The sequence below is a fragment of the Heterodontus francisci genome, chromosome 6, assembly GCF_036365525.1.
Source record: "Heterodontus francisci isolate sHetFra1 chromosome 6, sHetFra1.hap1, whole genome shotgun sequence".
Lineage (NCBI taxonomy): Eukaryota > Metazoa > Chordata > Chondrichthyes > Heterodontiformes > Heterodontidae > Heterodontus > Heterodontus francisci.
In genome coordinates, this window is record NC_090376.1 from 129,816,348 (window position 1) to 129,837,022 (window position 20,675).

At 43.6% G+C, this 20,675-nt stretch overlaps 2 protein-coding genes across 9 annotated transcripts in view; one reads left to right on the plus strand and one right to left on the minus strand.

Annotated features, from left to right (window-relative positions):
- dis3 (DIS3 exosome endoribonuclease and 3'-5' exoribonuclease) overlaps nt 1–2,717 on the minus strand; it is a 41,809-nt gene extending 39,092 nt beyond the window's left edge. Inside the window, exons 1-2 of one of the 2 annotated variants that reach the window (XM_068034291.1) lie at nt 2,558–2,717; nt 2,198–2,453 (exon numbers count right to left, since the gene is read on the minus strand). In XM_068034291.1, coding sequence (XP_067890392.1) covers nt 2,198–2,446 — 249 coding nt within the window. In that variant the 5' untranslated portion in view covers nt 2,447–2,453; nt 2,558–2,717. Of the gene's footprint in view, nt 1–2,197; nt 2,538–2,557 lie in introns of those variants that run through there. The other variant, XM_068034290.1, reaches the window with a different exon arrangement.
- pibf1 (progesterone immunomodulatory binding factor 1) overlaps nt 2,240–20,675 on the plus strand; it is a 155,849-nt gene continuing 137,413 nt past the window's right edge. Inside the window, exons 1-5 of one of the 7 annotated variants that reach the window (XM_068034294.1) lie at nt 2,240–2,613; nt 4,993–5,097; nt 12,903–13,202; nt 16,683–16,783; nt 17,226–17,424. In XM_068034294.1, coding sequence (XP_067890395.1) covers nt 12,951–13,202; nt 16,683–16,783; nt 17,226–17,424 — 552 coding nt within the window. In that variant the 5' untranslated portion in view covers nt 2,240–2,613; nt 4,993–5,097; nt 12,903–12,950. Of the gene's footprint in view, nt 2,614–3,064; nt 3,316–4,992; nt 5,098–12,902; nt 13,203–16,682; nt 16,784–17,225; nt 17,425–20,675 lie in introns of those variants that run through there. The other 6 variants (XM_068034295.1, XM_068034296.1, XM_068034292.1 and 3 more) reach the window with 6 other exon arrangements.

The window sequence follows — 20,675 nt, forward strand, 5'->3', positions numbered from 1 at the left end:
ACCTCCAGAGACTTGAGAACAAAAGTATAGGACGACACTCCACTGCTGCATTAATGGGATACTGCATTGTCAAAAGTGCCATCTTCCGGATGAGACACAAATCCGAGGCATCAACTGCTCCCTCAGGTGGATGCAAAAGATCTCATGGAATTATTTTGGAGAAGAGCAAGGCAGTTACCCTAAGTGCCCTGGCCAATATTTATCCCTCAATCGACAATACTTAAAAAAAGATTATCTGGTTATCATCTTTTTGTTTGTGGCAGTTTGCTGTGCACAAATTGGCTGCCACCTTTCCTACAATACAACAGTGACTACATTTCCATAAGTACTTCATTGTTTGTAAAGTACTTTGAGACGTTCAACAGTCGTGAAAGGTGCTATATAAATGCAAGTCTTTCATTCAGCAAGAAGAAATATCAATTTAGTTTCCATTTAAAAGTTCAATTTTAGTTTCAGCATTTTCCTTCCACACACCTAGCTCATCAGAAGAATAGAACACACCAATAGTAGCTATGGGATGGAATCAAAGAAGCATTTGTGTTGCTGATTAAAGCTCACTTGCAATTTTGTCATGGGATACAAATTGCATCACATAGCTTCTCCTTGTTACTTATCTTCAAAACAAAGTACTGGGAGATCACCCTGTCATGGCATAACATTTTATAGCTAGGAATGTCAAGAACAGGGACAACATAGTAATGGCCAATTGGAAAAGGCACTAGTTTAACCAGATGTAAAGCACCACTTGCAGTCTTGGGCATCCCGTTAAAGAAAAGATTGCGCATCAGGTTGGCAACCTGCCAAAATTGTTTTGGTGTCTCTAGGAATCAACGATTTAATCTCCTGGACACTGCTGTGAACAAACCCACGACAAGAATCATAAGGTTACTGAAAAGTGGATTTTCTTTCCTTTTCTCTTTCAACACTTTATTAGTTATAAAAAATATTGGAGATAATGGAGCGGCACGTGGTGGAATGGTTAGCACTGCAGCCTCACAGCTCCAACGACCCGGGTTCGGTTCTGGGTCCTGCCTGTGTGCCTGATCGCGTGGGTTTCGCCGGGTGCTCCGGTTTCCTCCCACAGCCAAAGACTTGCAGGTTCATAGGTAAATTGGCCATTGTAAATTGCCCCTAGTGTAGGTAGGTGGTAGGAGAATGGTGGGGATGTGGTAGGGAATATGGGATTAACGTAGGATTAGTATAAAATGGGTGGTTGTTAGTCGGCACAGGCTCGTTGGGCCTGTTTCAGTGCTGTATCTCTAAATAAATAAATAAGATAAATAAATAACACAGGTCAGTGTCGATTGACACCACTGTGTCAGCCAATGCATGAAGGCAGGGCAGGACTCAAAGCAACCTGTCAATTTTACAGCAAATTAAATCTACTTAATCAACAGGATCTATTTAAATAGCGCACTACAGCAAACAGTCTACAGTATTTTTTCATAAAGAAACTCTACCAATTAAAGCAAACAGATGTCATGACTGAAACTTCTCCCAATTACAACAGGGCAATTTCTCCAACAAAAATGTGACAAGTGAAGGAGATATATGTTACAAATTGTGCACATAATGATCAAACTTAGTCACACGAACCAGAGGATGAAATTACCCAAGTATTTCCATTCTGACTGGGAATAATGTATGCAAACTATATGCAGAGATTGGTAGATCACCTGGATTAGGTACTGAAAAGGGGAATGGCAAGTGGCATCGTCGTCACAACACCTTCAAACCCACCTCCGAGTCAAAAGACTGGGGTTTCAAGTCGCACCCCAGGACTTCAGCACAAAAATCTTGGACAACACTGGCACCAAGGGAGTGCTGCACTGTCGGTGGTGCCGTCTTTCAGATGAAATGTTAAACCGTGGCTCCGTCTGCCCTCCCAAAAAGACATAAAAGGCGCTATATGAAAGAACAGACGGAGTTAACCCCAGTATCCTAGGCCAAATATTTATCCTACAATCACCACCACACACACAAAAAAATTACCTGGTCGTTATCACATTGTTGTTTGTGGGAGCTTGCTGTGCGCAAATTGCATACCAGGTTTTGTACATTACAACAGTCGCTACATTTCCAAAAAAAATACTTGGTTGGCTATAAAGCGCTTTGGGATGTCCTGAGGTGGTGAAAGGCACTATCTAAATGAAAGTCTTTTTTTCCTGGAAAAGCACGTGTCTCCCCTCCCCTTTACCTGGTGAAGCACCACGTTGGTGTCGGGCACCACATAGTGCGGCTGTGGGCAGAGGTCGCTGGTGGTGTGGGGCTGGTCGCTGAGGCCAGGCCGCGGCCCCGGGGCTTGGGTCGATCCCAATCCACGGGCCCCGCACTCCTCGCACGGCCTCCAGCCGCACAAAATGTCATCCCGCAGGTAGTGCTCGCGGACAATCTTCAGCACTCCTCCCGACCGCGTCTTCTTGACGAAAGTTTTAGATTTCAACATGGTTTTACTGAAAAAAAAATAACGATTTTATTTTTTAAATTTAAAAAAATCCGCCGCCATCAACCGCCTGCTCCCCCCCCCCAAACTGATGGCCGACCGAAACACAATTACCTTGCCTTCCCCTCTTCTTGTCACTCCTCGAATCTTTCATTTAGGGTTAAATCCAGGTACATTGCCAGATATCACATTTTGAGGATTCTTCCCCCCCTCTTTCCATCTATCTGTTTGAAGTTTATTTTTTTCTTCATTCGGTTGTGTCTGTCGTTGGATATTATTTTTATTTTTAAATTATTAATTATTATTGGATGAAATCCGCATAGAATATATAGTTACGATGTGAATAAATATAGTTGGAAAATGCTAAGAGTGTTTATGTAAAATGTAATGAAATTAAGGGTTTCCAGTCAGTTTTTGGTTGGCCAACTGTTTGCAATCTGCAGACGCTGGGTGATGGTTAACCTTTAACTAACTCAAACCCTCCTAATTTCCCACCACTCGTTTGGTTCTTTCCCCTGTGCAGTGTTTTGAAAATTATCATTGTTTTAATTGTCAGACAGCAAATGCAGCTGTTGCATATTCAAATAACCGAAAATATCATTCATGGTTATGTAAAAACGGCTGCTTTTGGTGACCTAGTTTGTGGCGGGGGAAGGCTGCGGTCCTCCGGCGCAGAGGGCGCTGTGATACGCGGACCTCCGGCGCGGGGAGTGGGGGCGCTGTGAGACGCGGTCCTCCGGCGCAGGGGGCGCTGTTGTTCCGTATCGCGTCGGCGTTGCTCGGGGTCCTACTGGTGATGGTGAGGCGCTGGGGTCTGGGCGGCATTTTCAAATAGCGGCAGTGTTTGTGTGTTCAGGCGCTGACTGAACCGGGTAAGTCGGTGCTGGTCGCTCTGAGCAGATTGTGCGCTGAGTTGGAAGGGTGCGGAGCTCCCTGAAGGGACGGCACGGTTGCTATGGGCCTAATGTAATCACACCGACAACTGACCTAGTGTCAGACGGTTGATGCCTGTCTTACCCTTTTGTCAATCGTTTGGGAAACGTTGCCTTTAAATCACACTTGCACCAGATGAAATGCTGTGTTTAACTAAAATTGTTAGCATTTCTATTGCAAATGCTGGAAATCACACAACGTTTGAAAATGCACAATAAATAGGGAAGGACGAGTTAATTTTTTGGGGAGTTGTGTGGGTGGGTCTAAATTGAAGAGCATTCATTCGGTCTGGAAAGAAAGGAAAACGGGTGAAGAAGGAACTACAAATATTCCAATCACGGGGCCAAAGTAGGAAATCGTTAGCTGACAAAAGATCCAAGTGAGGCAATGAAAAATAAACGAACAAAGAACGTGCGAATAACAAAAATAACGCAAAAAATGGGGAAATCATGCAGGGGTAAAGGCAAAATGGGGATAAAAAGGGCAAAGAAGATATGAGAGGTCTCCAATGAAAACAACACATACTGGAAAGATATTGTGCCCATGCCTATCTATTTCCAAAAAAAAACTTGCATTTATATAGCGTCTTTAATGTAGTGAAACACCCCAGTACATTTCATAGGCACATTAGCAGACAGACGCAGGGAGGATACGAGGAAGAACTATTTTGGACAGCGAGTGGAAATGACTTAGAACTCATTATCTACGAGGATGGTGGAAGCGGAGAGGATGAATGATCTTAAAAGGAAATTGGATACACTTGAGGGAAGTAAACTTGCAGGGCTACGGGGATAGAACAGGGGAATGGGATTGATTAAATTGCTCTAAAGAGAGCCAGCATAGGCTAAATGGGCTGAATGCCCTCCTGTGCCATAATGACTCTAAAATTTGACATTGAGCCACAAGGAGATATTAGGACAAATGACCAAAGGTTTGGTCAAAGAGATAGGTTTTAAAGAGTGCCTTAAAAGAGAGAGAGGTTTAGTGAGGGAATTCTATAATTTAGGGCCTGGACAACTGAAGGCACGACCGCCATTGCTGAGGAAATCGGGAATGCACAAGAGGCTGGAATTGGAGGAACCCACAGCTTCTGGAGGATTGTAGGGCTTGAAGAGGTTATAAAGATAGGGAGGGACAAGAACACAGGATGAGAATTTGAAATCAGACCAAAACCAAATTGTTCTGATGAAGGGTCACTGACCTGAAATGTTAACTCTGCTTTTCTCTCCCCAGATGCTGCCAGAACTGCTGAGTATTTCCAGCATTTTTTGTTTGTGTCTCTAATTGTTAACCTCCCTCTAATATTTCTGACAAAGGGTTTAGACCTCATGTCAATTTGCTTTCCCTCCCATTCCTAGATCTCTCAATACCCCTGCTGGAAAGAAAATGGAGATACAGGAAAAGTCTGAAAGAGTTTTTTTGATATAATGTCTGAATACACATTTAATTATCTTTCAAAATGCTGTCACTAGTATGTGGGCAAATGCAGAAGGCAATTTGACACAGAAAATTCCTCTAAACAGCAAATATGATAACATTTGTTTTCTCACTTGTATTGGTGGAAGGAGAATTGTTGGCCAGGCCACCAGGATAACCACCTGTATTTCTTTGAATAGTGCCATAGATGCTTCACGGCCATCTAACAAGGCAGATAGAGGGGAACCAGTGGATGCGGTGTATTTGGATTTTCAGAAGGCTTTTGATAAAGTCCCACACAGGAGGTTAGTAAACAAAATTAGAGCACATGGGATTGGAGGTAATTTACTAGTGTGGGTTGAGAATTGGTTAACAGACCGAAAGCAGAGAGTAGGAATACTTGGGTCATTCTCAGGATAGCAGGCTGTTACTAGTGGGGTATTGCAAGGATCAGTGCTAGGGCCACAGCTGTTTACAATCTATAGAAATGATTTGGATGTGGAGACCAATTGTAATATTTACAAATTTGCTGATACAGAACCAGATGGGAATGTAAGTTGTGAGGAAGATGCAAGGAGGCTTCAAGTGGACTTGGACAGGCTAAGTGACTGGGCAAGAACATGGCAGATGGAATATAATGTGAATGACTGTGAAGTGATCCACTTTGGTAGAAAAACAGAAAGATAGAATATTTCTTAAATGGTGAGAGGTTGGGAAGTGTTGGTGTCCGAAGGATCATGGGTGTCCTTGTTCATGGGTCACTAAAAGCTAGCATGCAGGTGCATCAAGCAATTAGGAAGGCAAATGATATGTTGGCATTCATCGCAAGGGGAATTGAGTACAGAAGTAAAGATGTCTTGCTGCAATTGTATAGAGCCTTGGTAAGACTACACCTGGAGCATTGTGTACAGTTTTGGTCTCCTTATCTAAAGAACGATATACTTGCCATTGAGGGAGGTTCAACAGAGGTTCACCAGACTAATCCCCAGGATGGCAAGATTCTCATATGAGGAGAGATTGAGGAAACTGGGCCTGTATTCTTTATAGAGTTTCGAAGAATGAGAGGTGATCTCATTGAAACTTACAAAATTCTTACAAGGCGTGACAGGGTGGATCTAGATAGGATGTTTCCCCTGGCTGGTGAATCTAGAAACAGGGGACATAATCTCAGAATAAGGGATAGGCCATTTAAAACTTAGATGAGGAGGAATTTCTTCACTCAGAGGGTGGTGAATCTTTGGAATTCTCTACCCAGGAGAGCTGTGGAAGTTCACTCATTGAGCATGTTCAACACAAAAATCAACAAATATCTGGAGACAAATGACATGGAGGTATATGGAGATAGCGCGGGAAAGTGGCGTTGAGATAGCTGGTCAGCCATGATCTAATTGAATGGCGGAGCAGGCTCGACAAGCTGAATGACCTACTCTTGTTCCTATGTTCGTGTGGCAGATGGAACCTTGGTTTAATGTCTCATTCAAAAGAATCTCCTCTAAAAACACTGCATTTCCCTATATGGCTCTGAAGTACGGGCTGAGGCTGATAAACGGCACGTAACGTGTACGTCTGAAGTGCCAGACAATGACCATCTCCAACAAGAGAGAGTCTAACCACCTCCATTGACATTCAATAGCATTACCATCGTAGAATCCCCCTCTATCAACATCTTGGAGGTGGTCAGTGGTGTGTGGAGCAGCGCCTGGAGTGGCTATAAAGGCCAATTCTAGAGTGACAGGCTCTTCCACAGGTGCTGCAGAAAAATTTGATTGTCGGGGCTGTTACACAGTTGGCTCTTCCCTTGCGCCTCTGTCCTTTTTCCTGCCAACTGCTAAGTCTCTTCGACTCGCCTTTATGGCTGTCCACCAGCTCTGGCGAACGCTGGCAACTGACTCTCACGATTTGTGATCAATGTCACAGGATTTCATGTCGCGTTTGCAGACGTCTTTAAAGCGGAGACATGGACGGCCGATGGGTCTGATACCAGTGGCGAGCTCGCTGTACAATGTGTCTTTGGGGATCCTGCCATCTTCCATGCGGCTCACATGGCCAAGCCATCTCAAGCGCAGCTGACTCAGTAGTGTGTATAAGCTGGGGATGTTGGCCGCCTCGAGGACTTCTGTAATAAAAGCAAAATACTGCGGATGCTGGAAATCTGAAACAAAAACAAGAAATGCTGGAATCACTCAGCAGGTCTGGCAGCATCTGTGGAAAGAGAAGCAGAGTTAACGTTTCGGGTCAGTGACCCTTCTTCGGAACTGACAAATATTAGAAAAGTCACAGATTATAAGCAAGTGAGGTGGGGGTGGGGAAAGAGATAACAAAGGAGAAGGTGCAGATTGGACCAGGCCACATAGCTGACCAAAAGGTCACGGAGCAAAGGCAAACAATATGTTAATGGTGTGTTGAAAGACAAAGCATTAGAATAGATTAGGTGTGAATACACTGAATATTGAACAGCAGCAAGTGCAAACCTGAAAAAAAACCTGAAAAAAACTGTGGACTTCTGTGTTGGAGATATGGTCCTGCCACCTGATGCCAAGTATTCTCCAGAGGCTGCGAAGATGGAATGAATTGAGACGTCGCTCTTGGCTGACATACGTTATCCAGGCCTCGCACCATAGAGCAAGGTACTGAGGACACAGGCTTGATACGCTCGGACTTTTGTGTTCCGTGTCAGTGCACCATTTTCCCACATTCTCTTGGCCAGTCTGGACATAGCAATGGAAGCCTTTCCCATGCGCTTGTTGATTTCTGCATCTAGAGACAGGTTACTGGTGATAGTTGAGCCTAGGTAGGTGAACTCTTGAACCACTTCCAGAGCGTGGTCGCCAATATTGATGGATGGAGCTTTTCTGAAGTCCTGCCCCATGATGTTCGTTTTTTTGAGGCTGATGGTTAGGCCAAATTCATTGCAGGCAGCCGCAAACCTGTCGATGAGACTCTGCAGGCACTCTTCAGTGTGAGATGTTAAAGCAGCATCGTCAGCAAAGAGGAGTTCCCTGATGAGGACTTTCCGTACTTTGGACTTCGCTCTTAGACGGGCAAGGTTGAACAACCTGCCCCCTGATCTTGTGTGGAGGAAAATTCCTTCTTCCGAGGACTTGAACGCATGTGAAAGCAGTAGGGAGAAGAAAATCCCAAAAAGTGTGGGTGCGAGAACACAGCCCTGTTTCACGCCACTCAGGATAGGAAAGGGGTCTGATGAGCCGCCATGTTGAATTGTGCCTTTCATATTGTCATGGAATGAGGTGATGATACTTAGTAGCTTTGGTGGGCATCCAATCTTTTCTAGTAGTCTGAAGAGACCACGTCTGCTGACGAGGTCAAAGGCTTTGGTGAGATCAATGAAAGCAATATAGAGGGGCATCTGTTGTTCGCGGCATTTCTCCTGTATCTGACGAAGGGAGAACAGCATGTCAACGGTCGATCTCTCTGCACGAAAGCCACACTGCCTCAGGCTAGACGCGCTCAGCCAGCTTCTGGAGCCTGTTTAGAGCGACTCGAGCAAAGACTTTCCCCACTATGCTGAGCAGGGAGATTCCACGGTGGTTGTTGCAGTCACCTCGGTCACCTTTGTTTTTATAGAGGGTGATGATATTGGCATCGCACATGTCCTGAGGTACTGCTCCCTCGTCCCAGCACAGGCATGGCAGTTCATGTAGTGCTGAGAGTATAGCAGGCTTGGCACTCTTGATTATTTCAGGGGTAATGCTGTCCTTCCCAGGGGCTTTTCCGCTGGCTAGAGAATCAATGGCATCACTGAGTTCCGATTTGGTTGGCTGTACATCCAGCTCATCCGTGACTGGTAGAGGCTGGGCTGCATTGAGGGCGGTCTCAGTGACAACATTCTCCCTGGAGTACAGTTCTAGGTAGTGTTCAACCCAGCGGTCCATTTGTTTGCGTTGGTCAGTGATTATGTCGCCTGATTTAGATTTGAGGGGGGCGATCTTCTTGATGGTTGGCCCAAGAGCTCTCTCAATGCCATCATACATTCCTCTGATGTTTCCGGTGTCTGAGGCCAGCTGAATATGACTGCATAGGTATTGCCAGTAGTCGTTTGCGCAGCGCCTGGCTGTTCTTTGTGCAGTGCTTCTGGCTGCTTTAAGTGCTACGGATGTTAACTCGCTGGGGGCTTTCTTGTAGTTCAACAGTGCAATGCGCTTAGCGGCTATGACAGGTTCCAGCTCTTCATTATGAGGTTGAAACCAATCTGCATTTCTCCTCGCATTTTTGCCGTAGGTGGTCAAAGCTGACTCATAGATGGTGTCTCTGATGTGGGCCCACTTAGTCTCAGCATCCCCTGTGGGAGTGTTTTGAAGGGCTGACACAAGTGAATTTAGAAATTTTTGTAACAGCTGTGGGTGAGAAATTCTGCTCGTGTTGATACGCGGGTGGCCCTTCTCTTGGAATGATGCAACTTCTTTGGTCTGAGTCTAACCTTGCTGCACACCAGGGAGTGGTCGGTGTCGCAGTCCGCACTGTGGAAGCTGCGTGTGATTTGAACACTGTTTAAGGTGGCTCGCCTTGTGACAATGAGGTCTAGCTGGTGCCAACGACGCGATCTTGGGTGCCTCCATGAAACCTGGTGACAGGGTTCAGTGTGAAAGAACAAGTTGGTGATGCAGAGGTTATGATAGGTATACAACTCAAGCAGTCTCTGCCCATTCTCATTCATCCTTCCAACGCCATAGCGCCCAAGGCAGGAGGGCCATGAGTCATGGTCGGCCCCAACCCTGGCATTCATGTCCCCCAGCAGGAATAGGTGTTCGGTGTTGGGGATGCTTCTAATGATATTATGGAGTTCCTCGTAGAACTGATCTTTAGCTTCAGGTGGGGAGCAGAGTGTTGGAGCATCGATGCTGAGTAGGTGTACTGGACCAGAGGTGGTGAGCAGTCGGATGGACAGTATGCGTTCCGAGCCATTTGAGGGAGGCTCTATCATGCTGAGCAAGGAGTTTCTGATGGCGAAGCCCACTCCACGCTGTCTTGGTTCTTCAGGATCCCTGCCCTGCCAGAAGAAGGTGTAGTCATGCTCTGCTAGAGATCCACTCGCGGGGAGGCGTGTCTCCTGAAGTGCTGCAATGTCGACATTAAGTCTACTGAGCTTGTTGTTAATGATGGCGGTCTTCCGAGAATCGTTGATTTGTGTAAGGTCTTCCGATAGGCCAGGACACACAGTTCTGACGTTCCAGCTTGCAAAGCGAAGGGTTGGTACTTTCTTTCCTTTTTTCGTGTTGTTTGGTGCGGTGTATCAGTCCACCTTTCGGGCAATGACCCTGAGCTCCAAGCACCCATTGAAGCAGGTGGCGGGACAGAACCTTATTGACCGAGGGCTGCCCGGTTTGAGGCGGGCGGTAGCTGTCCAGTGATGTGCGATGACCTCTCCCACCGACAAAGGCAACCCGTGGCGCCCAGTTTCTATGCCAATTTATCTGGACTTATAACCCGTAACTGCTGCCTTCCGTGTTGTTTCAGTCGCTGTGAGGCAACTATGGAGTGACCTCTCCATGGTGCATGCCTGGGCGAATTTATGGAGGTTGAGAGTTGTGTGTATTATCTATAAGATGCAGAAATCCACCAAGGCTTCTTTGTCTGCACCTCCCAAACCCATGACCTCTATCACCGAGAAGGACTAGGGCAGCAGTTGCATAGGAACACCACCACCTGCATGTTTCCCTCCAAGTCATACAACCTCCTGACTTGGAACTATATTGCCATCTGTTACGAACAGGTAGTTAATTTAATTTTTTTCCCTCTGATCAAATTTCCCTGTTTTTTCAATCACCTGTCTGTAAATTGATTCGTGTTTGAATTTCTTCCCCTCCCTCAAAAATGATAAATGACCGCTTCAACAATATGGATTTTAAAGTTAAAACAAAGAAGTATGGTTTATTAACACACTCTTAAACTCGGGAAGGGGTTTAACTTTGCCACGCCTGCTTACAAACATTCAGGGAAAGGTTAAAGGCATAAAAAAAGGCAAGGACATTTATTAAATAGAAGCTTATCTTAACTACTAGCTAATATGGATTTCAGTTAAAATTAGTGTCCATGAATTTCATTAAAAATGTCCGAAAGTTGGAGATCACTGATTAGAAATGCCGAATAGATGAGCTGTTGGAGATATCTCTTCTCTTGCAAATTCCTTTTTATTTGCACTCTCAAAGGTAGTAATGGAGATAGCTAAATTGCTGAAGTCACCTTATTTTTAGATGGAGAGGGAACTGATAAAAGTCAGAGCTTTTCTGGTGTTACTGCAGCTTGTCTTTGAGTTGGTTTATTTCTTGCTGGATTTTTCTTAGTGTGGCTTATATTTAATTTTTCTTGTTGAAAAGGCCTTAGAGAGAAAAGTCAATGCAGCTTGAAGGCAGGCTGTGGATTCTTGCAGCGAGGTGTATCTCTAGCACACGGCAGCTGTGTAGTAGAGGATAGGCTATGCTCTCAAACGGTTACAGTTTCAAGTCCACACAGGTTGGATAGGGATCTCCTGGGTCCTAAAGCTAGACTGTTCTCAAGTGGCTGTCCCACCGGACACCTCTCCTCCATTTTGACAATCAGAACACAGAAGTACAAACTTAAAACATGCTGTATAAAATGGCAGTTGACATTAATACTCAAATGAACAACATAATTTACAAGGGTAAAATATAAGCAAAATACTGCAGATGCTGGAAATCTGAAATAAAAACAAGAAATGCTGGAAATACTCAGCAGGTCTGGCAGCATCTGTGGAGAGAGAAACAGAGTTAACGTTTCAGGTCATTGACCCTTCATCAGAACTGGCAAAGGCTAGAAATATTTTAAGCAAATAAAGCTGGGGTGGGGCAAAAGATAACCAAAGAGAAGGTGTTGATAGGACAAGGTCACAGAGAATAACTGACCAGAAGGTCATTGAACAAAGACAAATGGTATGTTAATGGTATGGTGAAAGACAAAGTGTTAGTGCAGAGAGGGTGTTAATTGACAGAAAAATAGAACAGCCTGGCCCAAAGCACAAACATGAAAAAAAGCAGTGGGTAGGCACATGGTAAAAAAAAAAAATGAATGATGAGACAAAATAAAATAAATAAAGAAAAAATAACTAAAAATAAAAAGGGGGACCTGTCATGCTCTGAAATTATTGAACTCAATGTTCAGTCCGGCAGGCTATAGCGTGCCTAATCGGTAAATGAGATGCTGTTCCTCGAACTTGCGTTAATGTTCACTGGAACAATCCCAGGACAGATATGTGGGCATGAAAGCAGGGGGGTGTGTTGAAATGGCCAGCAACTGGAAGCTCAGGGTCATGCTTTCGGACTGAGCGGAGGTGTTCCGCAAAGCGGTCACCCAATCTGGGTTTGGTTTCTCCAACATAGAGGAGACCACATTGTGAGCAGCAAATACCTAAATTGAAAGAAGTACAAGTAAATCGCTGCTTCACCTGAAAGGAGTGTTTGGGGCCTTGAATAGTGAGGAGAGAGGAGGGAAATGAGCAGGTATTACACCTCCTGTGATTGCTTGGGAAGGGGATGAGGTGTTGATAATGGAGGAGTGGACCAGGGTCTCACGGAGGGAACGATCCCTTCGGAATGCTGACGGGGGTGGTGGGGGGGAGAGGGGAAGAAGCGTTTGGTAGTGGCATCAGGCTGGATGTGGCGAAAATGGCGGAGGATGTTCCTTTGGATGTGGAGGCTGGTGGAGTGGAAAGTGAAGGGGGTTTGCATCCATTTGTGACACATTCCTTCACTGTCACTGGGTCAAAATCTGGAACTCCCTACCTAACAGAATTGTGAGAGTACTTTCAGTATACAGACTGCAGCTGTTCAAGAAGGCAGCTCGCCACCAACTTCTCGAGCAGTTAGGGATGGGAACAAATGATGGCCTTGTCAGCGATACCCACATTACGTGAATGAATACAAAAAGGACAGGTATTAACCTGGCTTGAACCCTAGAATCTGAATTTTTGGGTTTTTTTCTATTTGCTGTTTTCCTTTTCATAATGTTACTTTTTAAAACCCCAATTTCTTATGTTATTTGCAACCTATTTCTCTGAGTCATTAAGAAGAGGTGGTTGGCTCATTCTAACCTTTGAGGAAGGGAGTGTTAAAAATACTTTTTTTTCCATTTTAAGATCCAGTGTCATCATCCTGTGCCAAAGTAAATCTTCCAAAGAAAAGCCATGTCCCGAAAGAAGTGTAAAGATGATAACAAAGCCCATGTTTCCAGCTCCTTTGAGTCAGAGGATATCAGTTTAGAAACGACTGTGCCTACGGATGACATTTCTTCTTCAGAAGAGAGAGAAGCTTCCACTAAAGTCACCAAACAGCTCATTGAGAGGAAGGAGCTTCTTCATAACTTACAGCTCTTGAAAATTGAGTTATCACAGAAAAACTTGGTCATTGACAACCTGAAGGTTGAATACCTCACTAAAGTAAGTCCTTTAATATGCCCCTTTCAGACCAATTTCAAATTGTTCAACAAGTGGTTAGAATGTGAAAGTTGCTACCATATGGAGTAATTGAGACAAATAGCATAGATGCATTTAAGGGAAAGCCAGATAAGTATGAGGGAGAAAGGCATAGAGGAATATGCTGATGGGGTTAGATGGTGTAGGGTGGAAGGAGGCTAAGGTAGAGCAGAAACACCGTCACAGACCAGTTATCGCAAAAGGTTAGTGTGCAGGTTCTGCAATTAATTGGGAAAGCTAATAGAATGTTATCGTTTATTGCGAGGGGAATTGAATGCAAAAGTAGGGAGGTTATGCTTCAGTTATACAGGGCATTGGTGTGACCACATCTGGTGCACAGTGTACAGTATTGCTTTCCTTATTTAAGGAAGGATGTAAATGCGTTGGAAGCAGATCAGAGAAGGTTTACTAGAATAATACCTGGAATGGGCAGGTTGGCTTATGAGGGAAGGTTGGACAAGCTAGCCTTGTATTTGCTGGAGTTTAGGAGAGAAAGAGGCGACTTGATTGCAACATATCAAATCCTGAGGGATCTTGACAGGGTGGATGTGGAAAGGATCTGGAACTAGGGGTCACTATTTAAAAATAAGGGTTCGCCCATTTAAGACAGATGAGGAGAAATTTGTTTCTTTCATAGGGTCGTGAGTCTTTGGAACTCTCTTCCTCAAAAGGCAGTGAAAGCAGAGTCTTTGAATATTTTTAAGGCAGAGGGAGGTAGATTCTCGATCAGCAAGGGGGTGAAAGGTTATTGGGGGTAGGCGGAAACGTGGAGTGTGATTACAGTCAGATCAGCCATGATCTTATTGAATGGTGGAGCAGGCTCAAGGGGTCGAGTGACCTACTCCTGCTCCTAATTCGTATGCATGTAAATTACCTGTTTGTGCTGTATATTCTATGTAAGTCTTCAAGTTATTGAATCCACATGGTTATGAAAGTCCTTCAATTTTTTTGAGGACTCCTATTTAAATTGTAAGAATGGATTCATTTTGGAAGGCTGAAGATTTCACAGATGTTCGACTTTGATTTTTGTTGAAAGTTCACTGAAAGGACACTTGAGATGTTATGTTTAAAAACAACCCTTACTGGATATCACATGCCTTAAGTTAAATAAACAACAGAAACCTTGGTGACTTGGGGGAGATGTTTACAGAGAAGTGACATGTCATGATTTATGAGGGTTAGTAGTTGGTTTCGTTTCTGAGATGTTGTTTTGGTTCAGTTGGGGTGTGGGATATTGTTGAAAGTAGTTGGAGATCAACCTGCTAGAGAGAACCCAGCTCATCTCTTTCCTCCTGTCTCTGTGAAACCCTACAATGATCCAGTGTGTGGGAGCTAAAACCCCTAATGCTACTTTTCTCCTGAGAAGCTGGAAAAACATGCCAGATTAATTCTCAACACCACCTGAACTGCTTCAGAAAAGATCCCGGTGACCTGTCTACATGTTCTCGGATGCCAGACTGTATGCCATTTTGGGACATGACATATCATCTGTTTTCTTCAAGAATTAACAAGTATTTTTTTTGTCTGTTTTTTGTAAAAAAAAAGCTCTGCAGAGAAAATTTCTTTTTTCCCCCTCTTTAACCAGTGTGTATGTGTGTGTGGGGTGGGGGTGGGAAGTATTTGAAAAGGGAACTTTCATATTTCAATCTTTGTGTTTTTGCTTTGTTACTGGATAAGTCTTGTTTTATAATAAACTGATAGTTTTGTTGTCTATTTATGCAACCTGGTTGGTGTATTTTATTCTGGGATAAAGAGTCAAGTATATGAACATATCGGTAACTGGGTAAACATTTAAATAGATGTTGTGACCTGTGAAGAAGTGGAAGTAGAAAAGACGGTGCACTCCTCCCACCTCGGTTGTAACAATGTGAAAAGATTGTGCATTAACTGTTTCCATAATACTGATCTGCCCTTTTCGAGATACTTCATAATAGGTAACCATGACTCCTGTTTTACTATCCTCAGTAAATGCTAAGCCTCTTTGAATAAAAAAAAAGTTGGTTTAAGTAGTACTCTCATTTTCCTCAATAGTAAATATTGGGAAGACTGAAGCCATTGTTTTCGGTTCCTGCTCTAAACTCCATTCCCTAGCTACCTACTCCAGCCCTCTCCCTGGCAACAGTCTCAGATCAATTCAGTTCCGAAGAAGGGTCACTGACCCGAAACGTTAACTCTGCTTCTCTTTCCACAGATGCTGCCAGACCTGTTGAGTGGTTCCAGTATTTCTTGTTTTTATTTCAGATTTCCAGCATCCGCAGTATTTTGCTTTTATTTATATGAGATCAATTCAGTCTGTTCACAACCTTGGTGTCACATTTGACCCTGAGATGAGCTTCCTGCCATCATTAATACCACTTGTTTCCACCTCTGTAACGTTGGCTGACTTTGCCCCTGCCTCATTGCACCTGTTGCTGAAACACTCCTTCATGCCTTTGTTACCTCTAGACTTGACTATTCCAATGCACTCCTGGCTGGTCTTCCACATTCTACTCTCTGTAAACTTGAGATCATCCAAAACTCTGCTGCCCATATCTTAACTCACACCAAGTCGCATTACCCTGTCATCCCTGTGCTCGCTGACCTACATTGGCTCCCAGTCAAGCGACATCTTGATTTTAAAATTCTGATCCTTGTTTTCAAATCCTCCACGGCATCGCCCCTCCCTATCTGTGTAATCTCCTCCATCCCCACAACCCTCCAACATATCTGCACTCCTCTAATTCTGGCCTCTTGTGCATCCCAGATTTTAATTGCTCCACTACACCTTCAGTTGCCTTGGCCCCAAGCTCTGAAATATGCTCCCCAAGTCTCTCTGTCTCTCTGCCTCACTTTTCCGTTTTAAGACACTCCTTAAAACCTACCCCTTTGATCGAGCTCTTGGTCATTTGACCTAATATCCCTTTTGTGGCTTGGTGTCATAGTTGGTTTTATAATGCTCCTGTGAAGCGCCTTGGGACTTTTTATTACGTTAAAGGCACTATTTTAATATAAGTTGTTGTTGGTAAGGATCCAGTGGGACATTGCGACCTTTGCTGGTTTTGTATTTCACGAAACAAAGATGTAAAAGCAGCAGAGTTCTTCATGAATGTTGCAGGATTTACATCCATTAAATGTGGGAACAAATCAGCGGACCAAGGAATTGATTCCAGCTCTGTGTAAATGTGGCTATAAGTGGGTGCGCAGTTTGTTAAATACAGAACACAGTGGATCATAGTTAATTTGCACTGAGGCATCAGATACTAAATATTAAAGCAGTCCTTTAGGATGCCGTTTTTTAGTCTAATTGCACACACTGATCTGGGATACATGTTACTGAAACAAGCATCTTTCTGGGTAGTTTGAGTCTTTCAAAACTTTGCAGTAATGCATTGTTTTAAACCAACTGAGTTTAACACCCTCTCCCCACCCCCGCCTAATTTCTCTCTCTGTTTCTCTGCGGCACAGATAGAAGATTTGGAAGAACGGCTGAATGATTCTCTTCACCAGAAGCAATTGCTACAGGTCCGTTTGGAGAACCAGCTGAAAGTTCAGCAGGATGATGCCAGGTGAGTCTTCAACACATGTATAATGCGATGACTTTTGAAATCCTCTCCTAGTATTCAGTTTTCCAAACTTTAAAGCTGCAGTCCCCTCTAATAGGATCCCTATGGGGAAAAAAGTTTCTATACATAATTAATGTGGAATGTAATTTTTTTTTTGATAAGTGTTTGAATCAGAAGAAAATATTTAGCATTCTTCAAGTGCTCATATCACCTTACCCTCGCTGCTCTGTCTGGAGCTGAACTGGAAGGGCAGAAGTCAGAATGGTAGGTACATGTGCAGTTTGGGGTATCTCCATCAGATAACTAAATCATTTTATCAGTTTTATTTCTCTGCTCCCACCTGTCAAGGTACAATTGTTTTAGTTTTGACACAGCCACAGAAAAAAAAAAGTGCACTTTTTAAAATAAAGTCTGTGCTAACAAATGACTTTATTTTATGATGCAGGAGACGTCAAGATTTACGAAAACAGGAAATGGAAACTATTTTAGAGAGACAGAAACAACTTGAAGAGACAAATCAGCAGCTGCAAGAACGAGCAGGGGACATTCGTCGCAGTTTGCGCGTTCTGGAATTGACTGACGATCAGTATGCAGAGTTGAAAACTAGACCTGAAGACCAGCTTTCCATCCCAGAATATGTATCTGTAAGTAAAAGCTTAACAGCTAGATTTTACTGTAATCCTTTGACTGTATGGTACTGTTGCAGAAAATATTTAATTGCCATAAACTGCAGTTCTGTACAATTTCTATTACTGAAACAGTGGGGATGGATTTAATCTAGAGTGTTGGGGTGATTTAAAGATTGGAAAACAAGTAGCATGGATTTGAGCCATATAGTGATCATATTGAAAATAGGGAATGTGGAGTAGGTTGAGAATGAGAGTAGACTAAGGAACAAATGAGGTATTATGGTGCAGGAAAAGCAGTTTTTTTCAAAGAGCTGGAGCAGATGTGATTGGCCGAATGGCTGCTTCCGCAAAATTCTGAGATTCTATAAAATTAAGGGCATTTTAAGGACTTTTATCTTTTGTTTAAAAATACAATAAGAACACAAAGGTACAGTAAGCCTGACTACAGCAATTTATTTTTAATGTATCTTGTATTATTATAAACTGTAATATTCAATAGCTCACCATGTTAAAAAAAATTGTCCTTACGTTCCTTTGTTTGCCCCTCTAGATCTGCTATGATTAATTTTCCTCACCAGATGGTGCCATCGTATCTCATTTGAAAATCACTATCTTGGTATTGAAGTAGTTTCTGCAGAGCACATGCTATGCATCTTCCACTGAATTTAATTCATAAATGCATCATACGTTTAAGATATTTCCAGAAGCATTTTGTCTCCAATCAGCTGCTCATTTGTTGATTTTTGTTGCAATGAGGTCTATGAAAAATGACTGCTTGCCATTCTGACTTGCATAGTTCCTATTCAACAATAACTACTTGTATTTGTAGAAGTTCTTTAAATGTAGAAAATCATCCTAAGGAGCTTCACAGAAAAGGAATGTTTGTTAGATTCATTTGGAAAAATTAGGAGTGATGACATAGAGGTTAGTTAAAGAAGTTAATCTTAAAAGCAGGAACGGAGATAAAGAGACAGACCTATGGCTGAAGCTTCTGCTATAAAATAGAGTTGGGGATATGCAGGGGTGGTTAGACTAGGTCAGACTCCGAGAACCAGAGGGGATGTAAGGCTGGAAAAAGTTGAGGACGTAGGTTGGGCCAAGACCTTGGAGAGATTGGTAGATGAGAACAAAGATTTTTAATTTGGTGGAAAGGAGCCGGTGAGGGGAGCAATCTTCGTGTGGAACAGGTTGCAGGTGGTGGGTTTGGATGAGCTAGAATTTTTGGAGGATGAAGGCTGGCAAGGAAGCATATGCAAAGAGAGAAAGAATGGAAGAAAGGAGAAGAAAAGAGATGGAGGAGGAATTGGGAACAAATTGAGAGAATGGGCTGAATTTTATTCGTGGTGAAGGGGCCTGGAATATCCTTCCGGGCGAGGCCTGCTACAGGCTTGATGCGGAGAAGGTCCCGCCCCATTTTACTGACAGCAGCAAGGTCTTGTGGCAGCCTCCCAGCCGCATGGCGACAAAGACTTTATTTAAATGTGTTAATTAAATTAAAATGAATGAATAATGACTTACCTTGTAGAGACAGCCATTCCACGCTGATATTCTGGCCAGTTGCCGGAAGTCCCGTGCTGTTCAGAGATCCCGGGGGGAGGAGTGAAGTTTTCAGGGCAGGAGTAGGGGGGAAGCGAGGAAAACTCTTAGGATTAGCTGAGGGGATGGTGGGAAGGGGTGGAAGGGCAAAGATAATTACATTTGGGGTGAAAGATCAGGACCGGCAAAAAAGCTTTTTAGAGGGGTGGGGTGGGTGGGTGGTGGCGGGAGAGAAATAAATTTCTTGTTTGGTCATTGGTGGGGGTGGAAGAGGGGCTTCGATCTTTGAATTCAAATTTAAACAGTCAATTAATGTGCAGCACTCTAAAAAATTTAAATTACCTGTCAGGGTTTGTAGCTGTTTAAAATGGCACCGGTGCCGGTGGCGCCAGATGACACTGCCAGGGACGAAGTGCCCACCCACTCTGTCATCGGAGGCGGGCAGTCCGCCCCCTCCACGTTAATGAGCTGCCACGTGAAATATCACGGTGGCTCCGCAGCGCACGTCTCATGCGTGCGCTGCGCACTTTTGGTAGTTCGCCGCCAAGAATGGTGGTGAGCTAATAAATTTCAGCCCAATGAGTGTGTGTGTCGTAGAGAGGGGGAAACATGAAAGATTTCAAGAGAGACAATAAATCAGAGACGGTAATGCGAAGAAACATTATCTGTACAAGCACCATACCATCGCCATGGATTCCATCCCTCTTCTCAGCCGTTGTCTTCGGTTGAACCAAACTGTTCACAATCTCTGTGTTCTTCTTGACCTCAAATTGAACTTCTGACTCCATATACTTTCCATCACAAAAACCATCTACTTCCACCTCCCTAACATCACCCATCTCTGCCGATGCTCCAGCCCATTGGCTGTTGAAATCCTTATTGACAGCTTTGTCAGCTCCAGGCTCAATAGTTCAGTGCTTCCCTGGCAAGGTTCTCATCCTTAACCCTGCATCAACCTAAGCTTTTACAAAATTCTGCAGCCCAAATCCAATCCAGCACCAAGCCCTGTTCACTCATCATCCTTGGCTCACGGTCCCCAAATTCCTCAAATTTACAATTCTTATTTTTCTGTTTAAATACCTTAATGGCCTCACCCCTTCCTACCTCTCTAATCTTCTCTAGCCCTTCACTACTCTCAGAACTCTTTGATCCTCCAACTCTGGCCCCTTGTGCATCTCCCAGTCCTTTCACCCCACCATTGGCAGCCATGTCATCTTGGCCTTAAGATGTGGGTTTTCCTCCCTGCGCCTCTCTGCCTCTTCACCTCCCTCTCCTTATTTAAGGCCCACCTCTTTCATCAAGCTTTTAGTCACCGTTCCTAATAGCCTTTTTGGCTCGGTGCACCTTGGGTTATTTTTCTATGTTAAAGGAGCTATATAAATGCAAGTAGTTGTTGTTAAACATATCTTCTGCTGACTTTAGAGCCACTTCTGTAAGCAAGTCAAATGGTTAGTTATGCTTCCAACAAATTTGTCTTCTACAGATCTAACAGAATATCTAAGAAAAGTCATGAGCAAAAACAAAGATCAGTACAGCTTGAACCAAACTGCAATTATTGAAATGAACATTGAAACAAAGCACTTAATGATATCCCACTGTAATGTAGCAATTTGATTATTTTCTTCTCAACATTCTGCTACAATGAAAGATGTAAAATGAAAACCCGACTAATAATTCAACAACTAGCTCTCAGACTGCGAGACTCTAAGATTTCCATTTTGACTATGCAA